The sequence below is a fragment of the Epinephelus fuscoguttatus genome, linkage group LG17, assembly GCF_011397635.1.
Source record: "Epinephelus fuscoguttatus linkage group LG17, E.fuscoguttatus.final_Chr_v1".
NCBI lineage: Eukaryota > Metazoa > Chordata > Actinopteri > Perciformes > Serranidae > Epinephelus > Epinephelus fuscoguttatus.
In genome coordinates, this window is record NC_064768.1 from 31,221,387 (window position 1) to 31,238,480 (window position 17,094).

General features: G+C 40.9%; 1 protein-coding gene across 1 annotated transcript in view; it reads right to left on the minus strand.

The window, feature by feature from the left end:
* The window catches only part of csmd2 (CUB and Sushi multiple domains 2), a 291,890-nt gene that overhangs the window by 135,254 nt on the left and 139,542 nt on the right, over nt 1-17,094 (minus strand). The window contains exons 8-12 of the mRNA XM_049602272.1: nt 16,023-16,110; nt 14,707-14,831; nt 8,761-8,882; nt 5,889-5,992; nt 3,753-3,865 (exon numbers count right to left, since the gene is read on the minus strand). Of these exons, the coding sequence (XP_049458229.1) occupies nt 3,753-3,865; nt 5,889-5,992; nt 8,761-8,882; nt 14,707-14,831; nt 16,023-16,110 (552 nt within the window). The remainder of the gene's footprint in view (nt 1-3,752; nt 3,866-5,888; nt 5,993-8,760; nt 8,883-14,706; nt 14,832-16,022; nt 16,111-17,094) is intronic.

The window sequence follows — 17,094 nt, forward strand, 5'->3', positions numbered from 1 at the left end:
ATTTATGCATTGCTCTTTCTTTCGCTCACTCTTCTTTCTACTTTTCTGAGGTTGCAGATTGCAGATGGGAATGCTGAGGCATCCTATCGAGGCATCCGGATGGGGGAACACAGAGAGCGAATAAGCTCATCCATCCAGGAAATGATGGCAGGGCCTAATACGATTTTAAATCGCACCAGGGGCGATGCTGGGTATAAATCCATACTCAGCCAGCCCTAATGATGATCATCATTTAGAACACATATTTAGAGCTCACTGCTGTTTGGATGTATGGCTGTCCTGAGGCAGCCTCATTCACAAGACAACTCATTGATCTTACGTGGAAGTCACCTTTAAAAAAGGGGGGAATGCTGAGAGCGAGTTTTGAGGTGGGCCTGAGAGAAAATGAAAGGGGAAATAATATATATACAAGGGGAATGTATAGAAGTCCAACAGAAACAACACCTGGACGAACACACCACACATACATGTGCAAATGCATACAAACACACACATCATTATACAATCATTTGTTTGCCAGGGTAACAGACTCACTGAAGAACTCCAACTCCCTGTAGTGCTTTTCTAAAGTAACGCCTCTCTGCCTCATGGGTCCCTACAATCAGAACTTTAGGGAAATGAAGGCAATAAATAAGAGCCCTTTGAAGTGTGTGTGTGTACATTGGCGTGTACATGTGTTTCATGGACTGTCGGTTGTCATACATGTGTCTCTGTGTATACGAGAGCAGACAGGAGTGAATGAAAAGGCATTTGATTCTCATGAATAAAGGAGGAGATGTAATGGCATATTTGCTGTTCCTGTCTGTTTGACATTCCGGAGTAATCCGAGCATTGTAATGGGACCCAGACTCGCATTACTGTCAACAACTATACTGCAATCTCCTAAGGCCTAAAACGACAGAAGGACTTTAGCAGTCCAGTTTATTGGTATAACCAAACATTGCATGGACTGTCTCAATGGGCTCTACAGGCCCACAGCAAATCAAAGCCTTATATGTTAAGTATCTATACTGTGTGGACCTAACTTTATTAGTATGACATTATAGTAGCTATGCAGTTAAGCACCAGCATATCTTATCAGTGGGTAGCCCTATTCAATCACTGACAATAACACTTTGTAAACAGATGGTTACACATGGCACAACATGTCCAACTTTCATCTGTAAACAGCTGTCTGAATGGGCTCTAAAAACCTCACTCATACTGTTAAACAGCTAAATTTCTGTTGAAAGATTGAGGCCACTGCGGAGTGTCTGCAACCCGCACTCAAAGACATGAGTAAGGTGGGAGTGTGTGTGTGTGTGTACTGGTATGACTGTGTTTGCAATTACACTTGATGATCAGGCTTAAAATACAAGTAATTGAGAATGCAAATTAGATTTTGGGTGCTCCAATCTGGGAGGTGAAGTGGTTCAAAGCGTTTCTTCCCCTTCATTAAGTAGAACTCATTGTTTTAATTACACTTTGGTTCAGCATGCTGCTCCACTTTCTCTGTTTATTTTTACTGATGAAAAATAAGCATCTGTGGGCAAGGGAGAAGACTCGCTGTGCTTCTGAGAGGCAATCGGCAGACTTATCTGGAAGAAGAGCCCTGGCAAACTCCCCACACTCACATGCATGCACACAGAGGGAGAGAACACAGACGTACAGATTCACAAACTCACACTGTCACTCCTCTTTGTTGCTCTCGTCTTCACACATGCACGCAAGCACATACACATTTCAAAACCTATTTTTAAAGGCAACGACTATGTACACCCACACACAGACACATGAGAGTACATGCGCACAGATACACATTAGGATTACACAAATGCGTCAGCTTTCTGCGGGAGGCTGCATCAATGGCCCACTGCCTGTATACTTCTCCCTCATTAGTGTTCCAGGAATCAAACTTGACGCAAAAATTTAAGTTCCCCTCTAGACATATTTTAAAGGTCTAGTGTGAAGGATTTAGTGACATCTAGTGGTGAGGAGAGGGCTTTTGTTTTTTTTTTTTAAACTTTTTTTCATTGGTGTTTTCAAGTTGAAGGAAGAGAAGAAGATGAAGGAAAAGAAAAAGGAAAACAAAAAAACGGAGTGGGGAATAGAGGTTGGTAGGAGCCACACAAGAGTACAGGACAGGGTTTTTCAACTAAACAGTCAGTAGGTTACATCCCTTTGTGTATATGGTCCATTTTTTCCAATATTTTATATATTGGTTAAATCGCAGTAAGTTTCTCCATCCAGTGAATTTCTTCAATAATTGCAATCCAGTCATCTCTTGAAGGGGGGCGTGCCTGTAGCCATCTCCGTGTGATGGCTTTCTTGCTTGTGGCCAAAAGTACTTTGTAAAGGTATTTGTCTGGGTCATGAGATTGTCTGGAGTTTTGCCCAAAGTACAATATGACAAAGGAACAGTCAACTTCTATTCCAAAGATTTTCATCTTTTCTTTGGCAGTCTCTTGGCAATATGGAGAAATTAGTGGGCATCCCCAAAAAATGTGAAAGTGGTCCGCCATTGGTTTACCACACAGCCTCCAGCATTCACCCCATATGTTTTTCCAGCAGAACTCCCACCAGGATCTTGATTTGGTGGTCCTAGTTTGTCCCTCCCAAATATCATTCCAATCATTCTCAGATATCTCCAGGCCTGATTCCCTCTCTCATTTCTGTTTGACCTGGGTAGTAAACTGCTCATTCTAAGGTAATAAAAAAAATCTTATTTTCAGGTGATTTTACGCTAATGAAAACATTCTGGATATGGTCTCCCCTGCTAACCACCACTGCTTGTGGTAGGTTTTGTTTTCGCTTTACACCTTCTCCAGTGCTACTCGGTCTACGTTGACCACGTGAAAAAGCAGTGGCAGTGGCTGACACAGAGTTTGTGGTTGTGAAACATACAGTTTCTGCTACGATATTACAGTGTGTTCACATTGGTCCAGTCTACATCCAAAAACTGCACACTGCTGTCAAAACTTTCACGAGGCTAATGCTAACCCTAGCTCTGCGCTGGTGGTCTCAGTCTGCTCCCATCAATATGTGTTTCCCATATTGGACAGTGATTGGCTTTCGTATTAGTGTCATGTCGGATCTAGTTTGCCTGAGGTATGTTTGAATATCAGATTTTAGGGAAATGCACAGACATTGTCCCCTTTCAGTGGAGGAACATGAAAACACCTCTCTAGTGACAGACGTTGCGCAGATACAAGTCAGTATAGTAAATGTCAGACATTTAGGGGACATAAACTTAAGAAAAACACATTTTTTTGAGTGGACGGGGACTTTGTGCATAGCTGCAATAGAACCAGCTACTTCTGATAGTCCTTGACTGTACTGACTGCTTGGAACAGTATGTTTCCTTTAAGTGCTTTGTATTCTAGCAGTAATTTGTTGATGCAGCATGCGATGCGGCAGAAGGAGCTCACATGGCAGCGAGCGCCACGCCTGTTTTGTTATGACGCTATTAAGCTTCATTACAGAAGTCTTAGATGGGACAGATGGAGCATCTCTGACCCCTCCGCTCTTGAAACTAAACTCATGATGATGAATGCAGGGAAGGACAATAATGTTACAGTCAACTGGAGCAAAATGTGTTCTGTCAGTGCCCGTGTTGTCAGCTCTGAGCAATGAGCCACCGTGCACAAGGGTAAATGACTTAAAAAAAGACACTTCATTCCATTTGAGATTGTCAAACAAAGAGTTTTTAAAATGCAGCCAGCAAGCCGGCACATCCCGCTGACTGACAACCACAATATCTGAAGCATCCTCACCTTCATAGGAAACCTTGAATCCCAGGGAGCCGCTGGTGTCGTCTGTTTTGAAGTTGAGCCACATCTGGTGACTGGTGCTAACCACAAGGTCTGGAGTGGTGGTGCCAGACAGGCTGCACAAAGAGACAAAAGGACAAGTTCTTCTAAGATTGTTGTGAATATTTGTTTTTACTAAATATAGCGTGGCTGCAAGGTACGTCAGTTGTGAAACCTGGGTTTTATTCTTTTCAGTTATTATAAGGAGTGTTTGCACTTACTGCAGTCAGAGCCAGAGGCCCTGTTTCCACTGCATCATTAAAAAACTTTCATGCGAAGAGAAAAAACACAACACCTTGAGTTATATATTAAACTATCTGACTTTTCTCATCAAATTAGAGTGCTCTAAAACTGTTGCAGATAATTCCATTCTGAGAAACCTCTTTTTTTTCACCCTAACCCTTTAATTCAAAACAGTTGGAGACAAGAAAGTGGAAAATGAAGGCAAGATCAGTCAATGCCACAGAAGTAATTTAATCCTATTTGAATAGTAATTCCCCCAACTCTAATTAGGAAGTGTATAGCTGTGGAGTAAGTGATTAAGGGCTCTAATTTTAGTGACGGCACAAAGAGGGTGGTGGGAATGGTAAAGAAGCACTGTATCTATCCTTTCCTGCAGCCTTTTGGTAATTTGTGGTGCGTCTCTGTGAACTTGTCTATGCAGATGTGAGAGGAAAGATGCAATATGAAGTGTGTCCAGATTACCGGTATCTAGTCTTGCATTTCGCTTTTCTTGTACTGTTAGCAAAACTAAAACTAAAAGCTTAGCAGCACATGTTTTAAAAATGTGTTGCCTTATCGGTCAATACAATTCCATTATTCCTAATTAATATGAACAGGTTTGCAGGTATGGATTTGTTATCAAACATCCAACCTAATTCAGTGTGATAACATTCACCTGCAAGCTTATTACTGTCTAAAACACCATCCCTGTTGGTGGCCTATTTAAGGTAGTCTATCTGTTCGTGACAATTATGTTCCTCCAACACAAGGGCATCATTTTCCCCGTGGGAAAAACGTTTGTGGCGGGCTCGCAACAAATTGTTCTCTTCCATTATCAAACTGTCAGTGCACTGTGTCTTTCAAGCGAAAAGAAGGGATTTGATTGGCGGTGACTCACTACCTATTAAGCACATTTATGAGTGTGCTGCAGTAGGGTTACATGCCTCTGACCTTAAAGTTACAAAAAGACAATTCCCTACACCCTGCGCACGCTTGCCTGCACTGCTGATTCACAAAAAATACAGTCTTACATTACACCGTGTTGATAGCTGCAGTATATTCTCTGGTCCTAAATTGTTCTAGTTTGTTTGTGTGCAAGAGTGCATCCCATCTCAATGACTGAACTGCTCACTCCACGTTTGTATCATGAGGAAGTCCATGAGGGCAGAGGGAGTCTTTAATTGAATAGATTAGGTCTTTGCCAGTGTTTGTGTGTTGTGCAAGTATGTGCACAAAACTGTTAAAGAGAGGAACATCTTCACTTATCAACAAACCCCTCCTCCACAAATCTCTCCCTCATTTATCTCCCACCACCTCCCAGTTCCCACCCGGGCAAGGCAGTCTTGCATAAAAATTGATCTATAAAAACTTTATTAAGGTGGTAAATTTCAGCACAATTAATAACAACATCCTGTGAATTGTTATGGAGCATCTGCTAGCGCAAACTCCATTAGGGGGCATCAATATGCAGTTCGCAATGCTGCACCACATGGCTGTGATCTTGTTTTTAACATTGAAAAGAGTGATGATTGACAATGTGGTGCGGCATCTATTTTTCATGCACTACTGCATCAGGTGGTGATGAAACGAAAGAGAAACAGTACAGCAGAGCGAGGAGGGCTGGAGGGTAAAGGGAAGAGAGAAAGGGGTGCTGCCCGCTGCAGGGAAGTGGAGGAGGAGAAAAGGCAAGTGTGCCAAAAAGAAGAAAGGTGAAGAGGAAGGAGAAAGCAAAAGACGGAATATGATTACATGGAACATGAGTGGCGAAAATGAAAATGACTGCTCGAGACGACGGTGCAAAGTAAAAGCCAGAACAAGTTAGAGAACAGAGAGGGTAAGATTAAAGGCAAAAAGATAGAGGTCGAAGGAGTCACTCACACGTGGAAGATGGTCTTCTGGTCTCCCACCACCTCGCCGTCTCCCACCGTCAGAGTGTCATAGCCTCGCTCCAGGTCAAAATCCTCAAATGTCAGCTTGATCACCTGGACAACAGAAGGGACATTGCTTAGACAACCATAAACGGCAGATGCTTGAATGCTCCTGACACCAGGTGCAGAGGAGAGACCCCTTCCCATCTGTGACTTTCTACCACTCCGTCCATCCATCCATCATCTATCAGTCTCTTTTGAATATTTGTCTGGCACAGTTCCATCAACACATATGTACCAGCTGTGCAGATTATATGGAAAACTTGAACCCTTTATCGTTACCATTTTTTCTCTCAACATTCATGAATCTTCATTATTTTATCCTCTGTGTTTATATTATCAGTTTGAAGAGTTCCATCAAATTATATGTGACTGTCCGTGTATATTTTGCTACAACTGACTTCCTATCAGCTGATTATGAACTCTCTCCTACTAATCAAATATCTGATTACCTGCCAGACGGTCTGCATGACCCCTTCTCTTGCTCATCAAATCAGCAGGTCACAGATGCCTCTGTGGCTTATTAAGCCAAACTTACAGTGACTCTAAGCGCATCAGGAGATGTGGCGGGGGAATTTAAGGTTGTCCACAAGGTGAATCTATGCATCATAAAGGTGACGCAAAAGTTTCAAAAGATTTATGTATTGGATTTTAACAGTGAGGGAAAAACAGAGCTATTTATTTCATCTCATTTCTATGCTGCAGGTGGGAGCGTGGGAAGAGAAGGTAGAACAAGGTAAGGAAATCAATACGTATGCCCTCGCTGAAGCAAGTAAGGGGCAGCTCTAATAAAGACAGGAAGACAAAAAAGGTTTGATTATGATAGTGCAAAATGTTGCTAAGTAAAGACAAAAAACAGGGTAATGTGGGAGGCTTAAATATAAATAAATGAAAAGCAAAACCAGGACTGTCTTTGTCTCTGATTGTAAATTGGCTGCCACTGATTTCCGCCAAATTCTTAATGTTTCCAGAGGGCCGAGAGAGCCGGGCCTAATGAAAAAGCTTATATAAATGCAAATTGCATTCTGTCCTATGTTAAACCCAGTGCCTAATGAAAATTGCCAAAGTGGAGAGAAGAGATGGATAGTGTGTAGGCAAAATAGGTCAGATCACTAGATAAATAGAGTTTCATACCACAAAACTCATCTCCCATCTGCCAGCCAACAGGTGAGGCACACAGGGGGGAGGAATAAACAAGCACGGAAAAAAGCACAGCAGCCATATATATATATACTTTATGTTGTTTGCCACCTCTGACGTCATGTCTGACATTTTGGATGCTTCAGAACAGAGACCCCCGCGTCCCTGACACTGACAGATAAGCACTTAAAAGATTGTCAGTGAAAAACAGCTGCATTCTGTACCTTCAGGACATCATGAAGAAGCAACACTTGACAAGAACCCACATTAGTCATGATGTCATGAGGCTGCATTTAGGTCTGCGTCACATCCAACCCACCTCCCTATGCAGTTCCGCCTCAGTCTCCTGCCTGACCTAACGTCTCCTCTGGCTGGGCTCATGCGGACGGGCAGGAATAGAAGCCCATTACATCTCTAAACAGGAAGAACAGCCTCGCTCCATCTTCATCTGGCCCAGACAACAGCGTCAGAGACAGCCCAAAGTACCGTTGTCTGTTTCAGCAAGCTGCCCGCCGGATATACCCAAGGGTGTCTACGTGTTTGTTTGTATGCATGCAAGCGAAGGGTGGGGCTGGGTAGGTGTGCATTGCATCTGATTACCCCCTCTGCCTCGCCTTTCACCTCACATAGCCTCTCCTTAACTTGACATAGTGCAATAAGAGAAGAGATTTGTAAACCATTTTGTTTGAGTTCAGTGAAGGATATTTGGCAGGAAAGCAGCTGGGTGGCCTTGAACACAACTCCAAAGTCAATGGTCTGAACAGAGTGGCTATGACACTTTCATGATATCCTCTGAGCATGCACTCTAAACCTCTCCATTACTCCTCCGTCAGTTTAGTTTTTTTACTCTTTTCTCCTCTTTCTCACCACAGGTGTTTTTTAACAATTCGCTTTGTCTTCTGTTGGCCCAGTTCCAGTGCCCTTTACACCCCCTTTCATTTCACTTATGTCTCACATTTTTCTATGAGAGCACTTCTGTCACATGGTGCCCCCAAAATGTCCTGTCGCAATTATCAAAAGTATAAAATGAGTCATGTGTGTCAGGGAAGAGCTTCCTCTCAAGTTCCTCTCGTACAGGTGCAAACACACTAGTCAACTGCTTGTCAGTTTGCTGGCAGCTAAACGAACCGCTTGGCACACCGCTGGAAACAGGCGCTTACAGTAGCAAAGCTAAATTAGCATCGCACTCAGAGACAGTTTAAAATCAAAGACGAAACTTGTAGTTTAGATAACTTAGATCTAAATATGTTTTAGTGTGAGTTGAAGGCCCTAGAGATGTCTGCTTTCTCTCAAATGTAGAAGTAGATGGCACTTGGCTTGTGATGCTAAAAGCGCCATACGTATCTACGCTCAAAAAGTGTGTATCTACAGCTAGCTCACTTAGCATCATGGAGCTAGAAAGAAAGAAGGAGATTAGTATCTACATGCAACTGCTTAAGACAAGGTCTCTTAAGTAACCAAGTCATGCTTATTGGAAAGAGACATTGCTACAGGCCAAGTGCCATCGAATTCCATTATATTCAAGAAGAGGCAGACATCTCTACGGTTGTTATCTCCAACACTTGGAAACTCATACCAAAAAATTCTAGATTAATAAATAGCACAACAGGTAAGAGGTAAAATATACATTCTGGATTCTGAGGTGAACTGTCCCTTTAAATCCCCTGTTTAATGACTTTTACCTTTGATGTGTCTGTGGCTGTGATGACCCAAGTGCAGTTCGCATTGTTGTCGTACTGGACCGGGTAGTTTGGAGATGTGATGACACCACTGGGTCCTCTCAACTGACCTCCACACATTGGTGCTACAAGGGAAAGACACAGAAAGAGGAACATGTTTGACAGTTTGAACGCACTGTTTCTCATTAATAAACCACAAAAGACGTAGCACCTGTTTTACCAGCTCCTGGATTGCATGTTGAATCCACAAGTAGTGATGCTGTCTGAGTGGAAGTTTCACTGATCCATCCTTCAATCACCTCAGCTTCCACCTGATAGATTTATCACTCACACTTGCGGTTGCATTTTTTGCCTTGTGCATTATGTGTAATCAATTATTTATTTGTGTTTCCTGTATTCTGTTCATAAAAACCCTGTGGGGGCTTTCCAAACTCTCACGTCAATCTCTACAAAGTGACATGGATAGCATCCTAAACAGAATCCTAATGAGCACAGCTGCCAAAATACAACTCTGTAATGACTGAAAATGCATTTGTTTAACTTCTTGGTAACACTTGAAGGTATCTACATAAGGGTGACATGACAGTGTCATAACTATGGCGTGACATGGTCATGAACCTGTCATGAACATTATGTACATGCCATAAACGTTTATGACTGCTGTCATTAAGTGTCATTCGGTTTTTGTAATGACAAGTTGACATTGTTTGGGTTGTCTTGATGATGACAACTTGACATTAATCAAAGTGACATTACCAGAAGATGTCTTTGTCATTACAATAATAATCATTATGTCAACTTGTCATAAACACAAAAAGAGGTGCATTTCTTGTTAATGTCAAGTTGTTATGACAAAGACAACTTCTGGTAATGTCACTTTGATTAATGTCAAGTTGTCATCATCAAGACAACCCAAACAATGTCAACTTGTCATTACAAAAACCGAATGACACTTAATGACAGCAGTCATAAACGTTGATGACAGGTTCATGACAGTGTCTTGACATAAAGTGACATTACCAGAAGATGTCTTTGTCATAACAACTTGACATTAACAAGAAATGCACCTCTTTTTGTGTTTATGACAAGTTGACATAATGATTATTATTGTTATGACAAACTGGTAATGTCATCCTGGTTAATGTCAAGTGGTCATAATAAGGACATCCCAAACAAATTTAATGTCAACTTGTCATTACAAAAACTGAATGACACTTAACGACAGCGATCATAAACGTTTATGACATGTACATAATGTTTATGACAAGTTCATGATAGTGTCATGTCATAGTTATGACATTGTCATGTCACCCTTATGTAGATACTTTCAAGTAAAGTGCTATCAACTTCTTTCAATGTTCCTGACTAAACAGTAAGCAGTTGTTGAAGCTGTTTGGCAAGTGACTGGCAATGATGGCTTGTCCTTATTTTAAACCATCATCAAATTATAAACCTAAGAGCCATCTCAACAAAATCATCCGCTGTGCATTCTCCGCAAACACTTCTCTTGCCAATTTAATGTGGCACAATGAAAAAAAGACTAATGGAAGATTCAATAATACAAATAAATCACACTGTTTCTCCGCAGATATACTGGGGAGTTGTTTTGTAGACATTGTCAGGCTAACTTATTATTATTATAATAAAACAAAGACAATGACAGATGATCCTCTGCCATTCCTAAAATGTTTTAAAATAAATTTAGGCAGCCATTATTATCTCTGTGTACTGCCCAAGTATAGCTCATGCATGGGAGACTTTACTGTGGGGATAAAAATACACAGAACAAAACACAAATCAAGCATCACACTGTGATATTCTCACTTAATAGAGTAGGTGAGGAGTTAGCAAACCAAACTTTAAAGGACAATGTGACTTTTTTATCGAGGCCCGAGGGTGTCTGCATGGCAGAACTGTTAAACACCCCTTCAAATTGAAGCAGAATTTCTAATGAGTACTTGGAGGGAAGTGAGAGTGTACGTGTGTACATATGTGGGGATAACCTGAAAGGGCTTGAACCAGCTCCCCAAATTTTAATGAGTTACGTCTCAGAGAGGTCCTTCGGGTGCTCAAGCCCCACTCAGTGGCTCCGTGCTCCACCCCTCTCCCACCAAATCACCCCTATTAAAATGAAAAAAGGAACTTTGGCGAAGTTAAAGGGAGAATAAAGTAATTAATTTGAGTTGTGCTGACAGTGAGGGTGACCTTAATGAAAATAATACAGCAGAAAAGATGTCCACTGAAGCTATCATATCCACCTATTTTTTTTTTTAATCATGGGGATCACTATGCCTGATACAGCCCACCTGCTGTGTTCAGTGATAGACATGAAAGTGGAACAGGCCACCTCACAACCAAAGTCCTTGACGAAAAACAATTGCGGGATCTCGGTGTGACCGGAAAGAACTGAATTTCATATCAGGAGAACGAATTTGCAGCCAGAGATGAATTTTTTCCCTGTTCTATTGATAGTGTTGTACAATTTAATGATGACTAATGCTAATTAAGGATACAGAGATTCAATTATTCCTGGATGATGTTTAATCTTTATTGAAGCAGAACAAAGACACAGTAGCAAAGGTTAAATGAGAATGATGGAATGAGATATTTTTAAAGGGCAATTTGACTGACATCGATGTGGATGTTGTGTCAATCTCGAATGTTTCTTTACATAAAACAGAAAAACAACTGAATGTGATACTTTGGCCTGCACTCAATCACTTTTTTGTGTTATTTTTTTAGTTCAAAGAGGAAGAGTAGACAAACGTGTCAGAACAAGGCCTTCATCACTATGGTTGGTGTCACAAAGCACCAGAATTATTTTTTTTTTGAAATGCAGGTGAGTGACAGTAGCTCAGATGAGATGAAGCACTGTCAACCCCCTTCCCCTCATCCCACCCACCCATATAATCTATCTGAGATCATGCCACCCACTCCTTTGTGCTGTAATCTAATTTTGGTACAATCGGATCAGTCCAAGACAAAAGAAAAAACGTGGGTACCTGTGGAAAGCAGGATTTATGAGAATGCATTAACTGAAGTGGAGTAACAACGAGGGCCTATAGGTGAAGTTTATGCGGATGCTGCAGGTGATTACATTAGACAAATCCCTCTGAGATTAGGGTGCTCAGAAACCCTAATGGGGAAACTGGTGCAAGATGGTTGATATAGATCTTCCTGCTACATATTAAGGCAAACATGGATGAAAATCCCCCTATTTGTATGTATAGGTTTATGAAAATAAACAAGTTAGTGCAGGTCCATCATTACTTACCCTTATCTCAAAGACATTTTCATATAAGCGGTTCTGTTAATGCTCTTTCTCATGTTGTGATTTTCTCAATCTCAGAGCTGTTGCAGAAGTGTTTGTTTTAATTACTTTAAACTTTTAGAGTTATCTTAGCATTTGTTAATTACAAGGCAGTAATGACAAAGCATTTTGAACTGTTGAATCGATTTAACAAGTGATCACCTGCCAGTTGTGACTGATTTTTGTGGACAATTTGGGGCAGTGGAAACAAGCTGTGAACACAATGTTGACATGTCATCATCATTTAAGTGTATATGGCAAACTTGCTAGCAAACAGTACCTGGTGAATATAAATCCAATATTCGCTCTCTTTTAGCTCTGTTTTTGGTCTTCACCAACTCCTCAGAGAAAAATACGTCTCTTCGGCTGCTAATGCTCTGTCATCTTTACTGGCTAGTGGTTAGGCTTGGGCGGTGTCAAGGTATTATGGCAATGCAGGATATAATCCCAGCAGTATGATTTTCAGTACTTTTAAAAGACATTTATCTTTCTATTAAATTCATGGAGAGAAAGTGTTGAGGTTGTATGTAGTGCACATCACGCGCCACAAGAGCTCAGTCTCCACTGGTGAACAGGCAACTGAGTTGACAAACACTGCGACTGCTTGTGGTGGGGATAACGTTACAGGACTGTAAACAGTAGGAGTTGGAAGCAATTACAGCGGGCAGCGGGGAATCACAGCACATTTTCACATTGAACTTAGTGAATTAAAGGAAATGGCCACTTTAGAATGAAAATATCCACAAAACTCGTTCAGGGTATCAGAGGATAACAGCTAGCTGGATTTTTCCATACACTTCAAGTGCATGGAACCTACGTCCAAAATCATTTTGAAAATGTAATAAAACTCTGCTAATGCGTTTCAAAAACGTCAGAACGGCTCGTCCGTCGTAATCCAGGTGCCCTGAAGTGGCAGCATGCATAATTGACTTGAAAAGACATAATTTATTCCACTTTTATAGCATAATTTCTCACCATGGTCAGTTAGCCTGCCCTGCAGGTATGCTGTGTTTACATGGCAACTCGCACGAGACTCGAGAACATTCAGAGACGTTATTGTTCTCGAATCTCGCGAGATGTAGGCTAACTGACCATGGTGAGAAATTATGCTATAAAAGTGGAGTAAATTATGTCTTTTCAAGTCATGCCGCAGCTTCAGGGCACTTGGATTACGACAGACGAGCTGTTCTGATGTTTCTGAAATGCATTAGCAGAGTTTTATTTACATTTTCAAAATGATTTTGGACGTGGGTTCCATGCACTTTAAGTGTATGGAAAAAATTTGGCTAGCTGTTATCCTGCGATAGCCCGAACGAGTTTTGTGGATTAAAAAACTACACTGGACTTCTTGTCGACATGAGGGTCAGTAAGTACTGTCTGTATTTTCATTCTAAAGTGGCCATTTCCTTTAACGGCTTCTAGTGTGGCACACAAATCCCTTCATACACCATATACTCCTGTGAAATTTAAAAAATAGATAAAGTAGAAACAGGAAAAATAGTAACTGACCAAGCCTACTAGTTGCTTTGTCTGTCAGATGTTCGTTTGGTGCTAAGCAAATAGTGTACAGTGCATTTTTAGAGCTTTTCACTAGAGCTAAATACTGAGATGAAACTATGAAGCCCTGTAAAGCAGAGGAACCCCATTCACATTGCTGCATTGTTTTCACAATGTCATCTTATACATTGTTATTGTAAACATATAGATTAAGAGGCTTTAATTTTGGCCTGTGCTAAATGTCTGCTTCACTATTTGTTTTATAACACATTGTCTTTGCTGGTGGAACGCAGAGCATTGTTAAAATACCATGGCTCGTTTTTTTGTGTGTTTTCTTTTTTTTTTTAATTTTTTGCCAGTCTGAGCTATTGTCATTACAAACACGAAGCCTTGCACTGATCAAAGATACTTCATTTGACTATTTTTCTCTGCGCGAGTGCTTTCAGATTAATACTGACAATCAGAGCTCTGCTGAATTGAAACCAAAAAGAATCCCTACCAGAAAACACTGCCTTTAAACATTCTGATATGCATTGTGTAGTCTACTAAAATTAAGCATTAAAGTTTGGACCAGTGTGCTGAACGTGCCTTACTAATAATTGGAATTTTTGGGTAGTGGGTTTAGGATTTTTTCACTTTTAAGCTCTAAGAGAACACTACCACCAAGTTAAAGTTAAATATTAATATGTCCTGCTCCAATGAATACACTCCACAAGTCAGATACCCATCAATTAAACCAATTATACTATATAAAAAGTCAAAAATCTAATCTGCTCTGATTAATTCAGTTCAGTGAGGCTGAAAACTGAAACTGAGGAGAATATGAGCATTGGAGATACCGTACAGGGAGCCTGACCGCTCTTCCTGCCTGTCACAAAATGGTCAGAAGTGAGGAAGACATGAGTGATGGGCAGCTCCATGCCAGCATGGCTAAACAGCAGGAAGCAAAAGAATGCTGGCCATAGGTCAAAGTCAGGCCAGTCGCATCAAAATGGTGAATACTTTATCAAAACAGAAGACAATGGACAGGGCATTTACACACATACTCATTTGCACGGGTATGCAAATATAAATGAAGGTTACATTTCGATGACCACCGCTGCACATGTGCATGGATGCACGACCTACATGTCAATCCTTACCTCTGCATATGGGCCGGTCGTCACTCCAGCCTACATAGCTGTCAGTCACTCTGAGACAACTGATGCTCTTTGAGCCCTGCAGTTCATAACCTTCGTCGCAGGAGAAATGCACCGTGGCTCCTCGCCTGCAGTTAGATTGTATACAGAAAAAAACACATTGGCATCACAAACCTGCCCTGTAAAAAAAAAACACCTCTCAGCAGTGGGAGTGCACATGGGGTGAGAGTACCAAGAAAAAATGTTCACTGCTGGAGAAAAAATATATATACTTTCCAAGACTTTGCGGGTGTGATATCCAAAAGTGCTGCATGGTGGGAGGCGAATGTTGCCCATTTGTCTGTGTTACAGCTGACCACTGATAGAGACAATAGCTCTGACAGGAATGAAACTCTGTAATCCCACCGGTAATACTGCCATCCCACAGAGGCAGCCTATTAGTGTGCAGTGGCTCAAATGGTAGGGTATTTGTTTTAGAGCACACACTTCTCTATCAGGTTTGGTTGCAGTGGCTTTATGGGGCATGACATTGGGTAATGTGCTGTATGCCAGAACACATTTCAAGATGCAGTCCCTGATTTGCTGTAGCACTTGATCGTTTCCTCCCAGCTCACTGCTGATTAAATCTCAACTGTGAACAAAGTTAAAATGCTTAACGCTGAACCTGGAGATAATTCCAGGATAAATTTGGTAATGAATTTTAACAAAGCACAATGCCAACACTGGAATTTCAGACATTCATTGCCTGATTATTACAAAAGTACCTTTTTGAACAGTTGAAAACTAAATTAAAAAAACACCTCTTCCAGGAAACAGTGGAGGTGGAACTAATTAAAACTTTGGTGTTATTTTATTTAAACACTAGACAACTGAAGTGACAATGAGAGAACAAAAAGTAAACGGTCACAGAGCACACTTGTACTACTTACACAAGTTAATTAGGCCTCGACGATTGAATTAGAAAACTGAAAGCCTTGTGCTGAAGTAACTTATTTGAAGAATCGAGACAAAAGTCACATTTAAAAAAAGAAAAATTAGACTAATAAATGCAATATCCGCAAAAAAGAACAGAAATTGAAAGAAATTATCTTCCTTTTTTCACAAGCCATATGTGTTTATACTGTAAAGCTCAAGCCAATATAGTAATACAGCTAATATAGACTAATAGGGTCATCATTCGCAGTCTTAGAAACCTGATAATCATCTTTTCTGACTATTGTCTATGTGTGTCAATCAGCCTGTTCTTGTTCAGGAATCTTTCATTTACTCAGCAAAAACTTAATTAATTGCTCATGAAATCATTCCGTGGTTGCTTTTACCTGAAGTCTGAGCCTTTTCTTTTTCCCCGATCCGGGATCCCCGGGTCTGGACACATGTTGTGTCCCTGCGCTACACCCATCTGAGACACTAATGGGAGATGACAGAAAGAAGAAGACAAGTAAGAAGAAGTGATAAAGAGTAAAGTACAGGTTGTTCAACAAAGGGAATATCTAAACAAATTACCACACCCCAACCTTTACAAGTGGAAATACTGGACTTCTATTTGTCACCACGTTACCTGTTTAGCTTTGTTAAGTGTCCGTCCAAAAGTCTTTACATGCATGTTTCCCATTAAAACATAAAAACTCGATTAAGTATAATAAGGCTCATTGATATGTGTATTTATAGTTAATTTTCTGCCCTCTGGTGGCCAATAGTCACTTTATCATTACAGAACAAATGAAAAGATAAAAAGGCCGAGCAGAATTTAAGCTGCCAGGCTTTTCTGAATGTCATGCGAGAAAGGCTTGATATTTTCACTGTGCTAGTTTTGTGTACATCAATTAATTTGGCATGGACTGATTTCCCTGCTTAACATTTCTTACCAGCTCCTGGTGATGCTCTGTCTAATCATGTCACTGGGTGCAAAACAGTGGAAGGCAAAGTGCCAGAGGGGGTCAAATAAACTTGGCTGATCAGGAGAGCCCATCTGACTGAGCGGGAGGGGTCACAGGACTGCAGGGCCAAAGCAATGTGACACCTGCTCATTGGCCAGGTTGCTGACGTGAGGCAGTAACCAAGGCTCAGTGATGTCAGCAGAGGTAATGACAAAAATGGCAAAAAAAAGGACCGTGGTGACTAACTCGGGAATATGTGACTGTGACTCACATCTTACTCACATCTTTACAGGATATGCTGTATCTTCAATCTTTGGTTATTGCAGCACACAGTGAGGTGATGATGGAGGTCCAGCCTTGCAATTCAGTTGTTGGAGATAGTGTTCATTTACAAGTATTGTCATTATCCAGTACTGGTCAAACATTACTTAAGATGAGGGGGAATTAACACCAGTACAACATTTTTGCATGTTACGAGTTGACTCTTTGATATATTCATACAGATTAATCATTG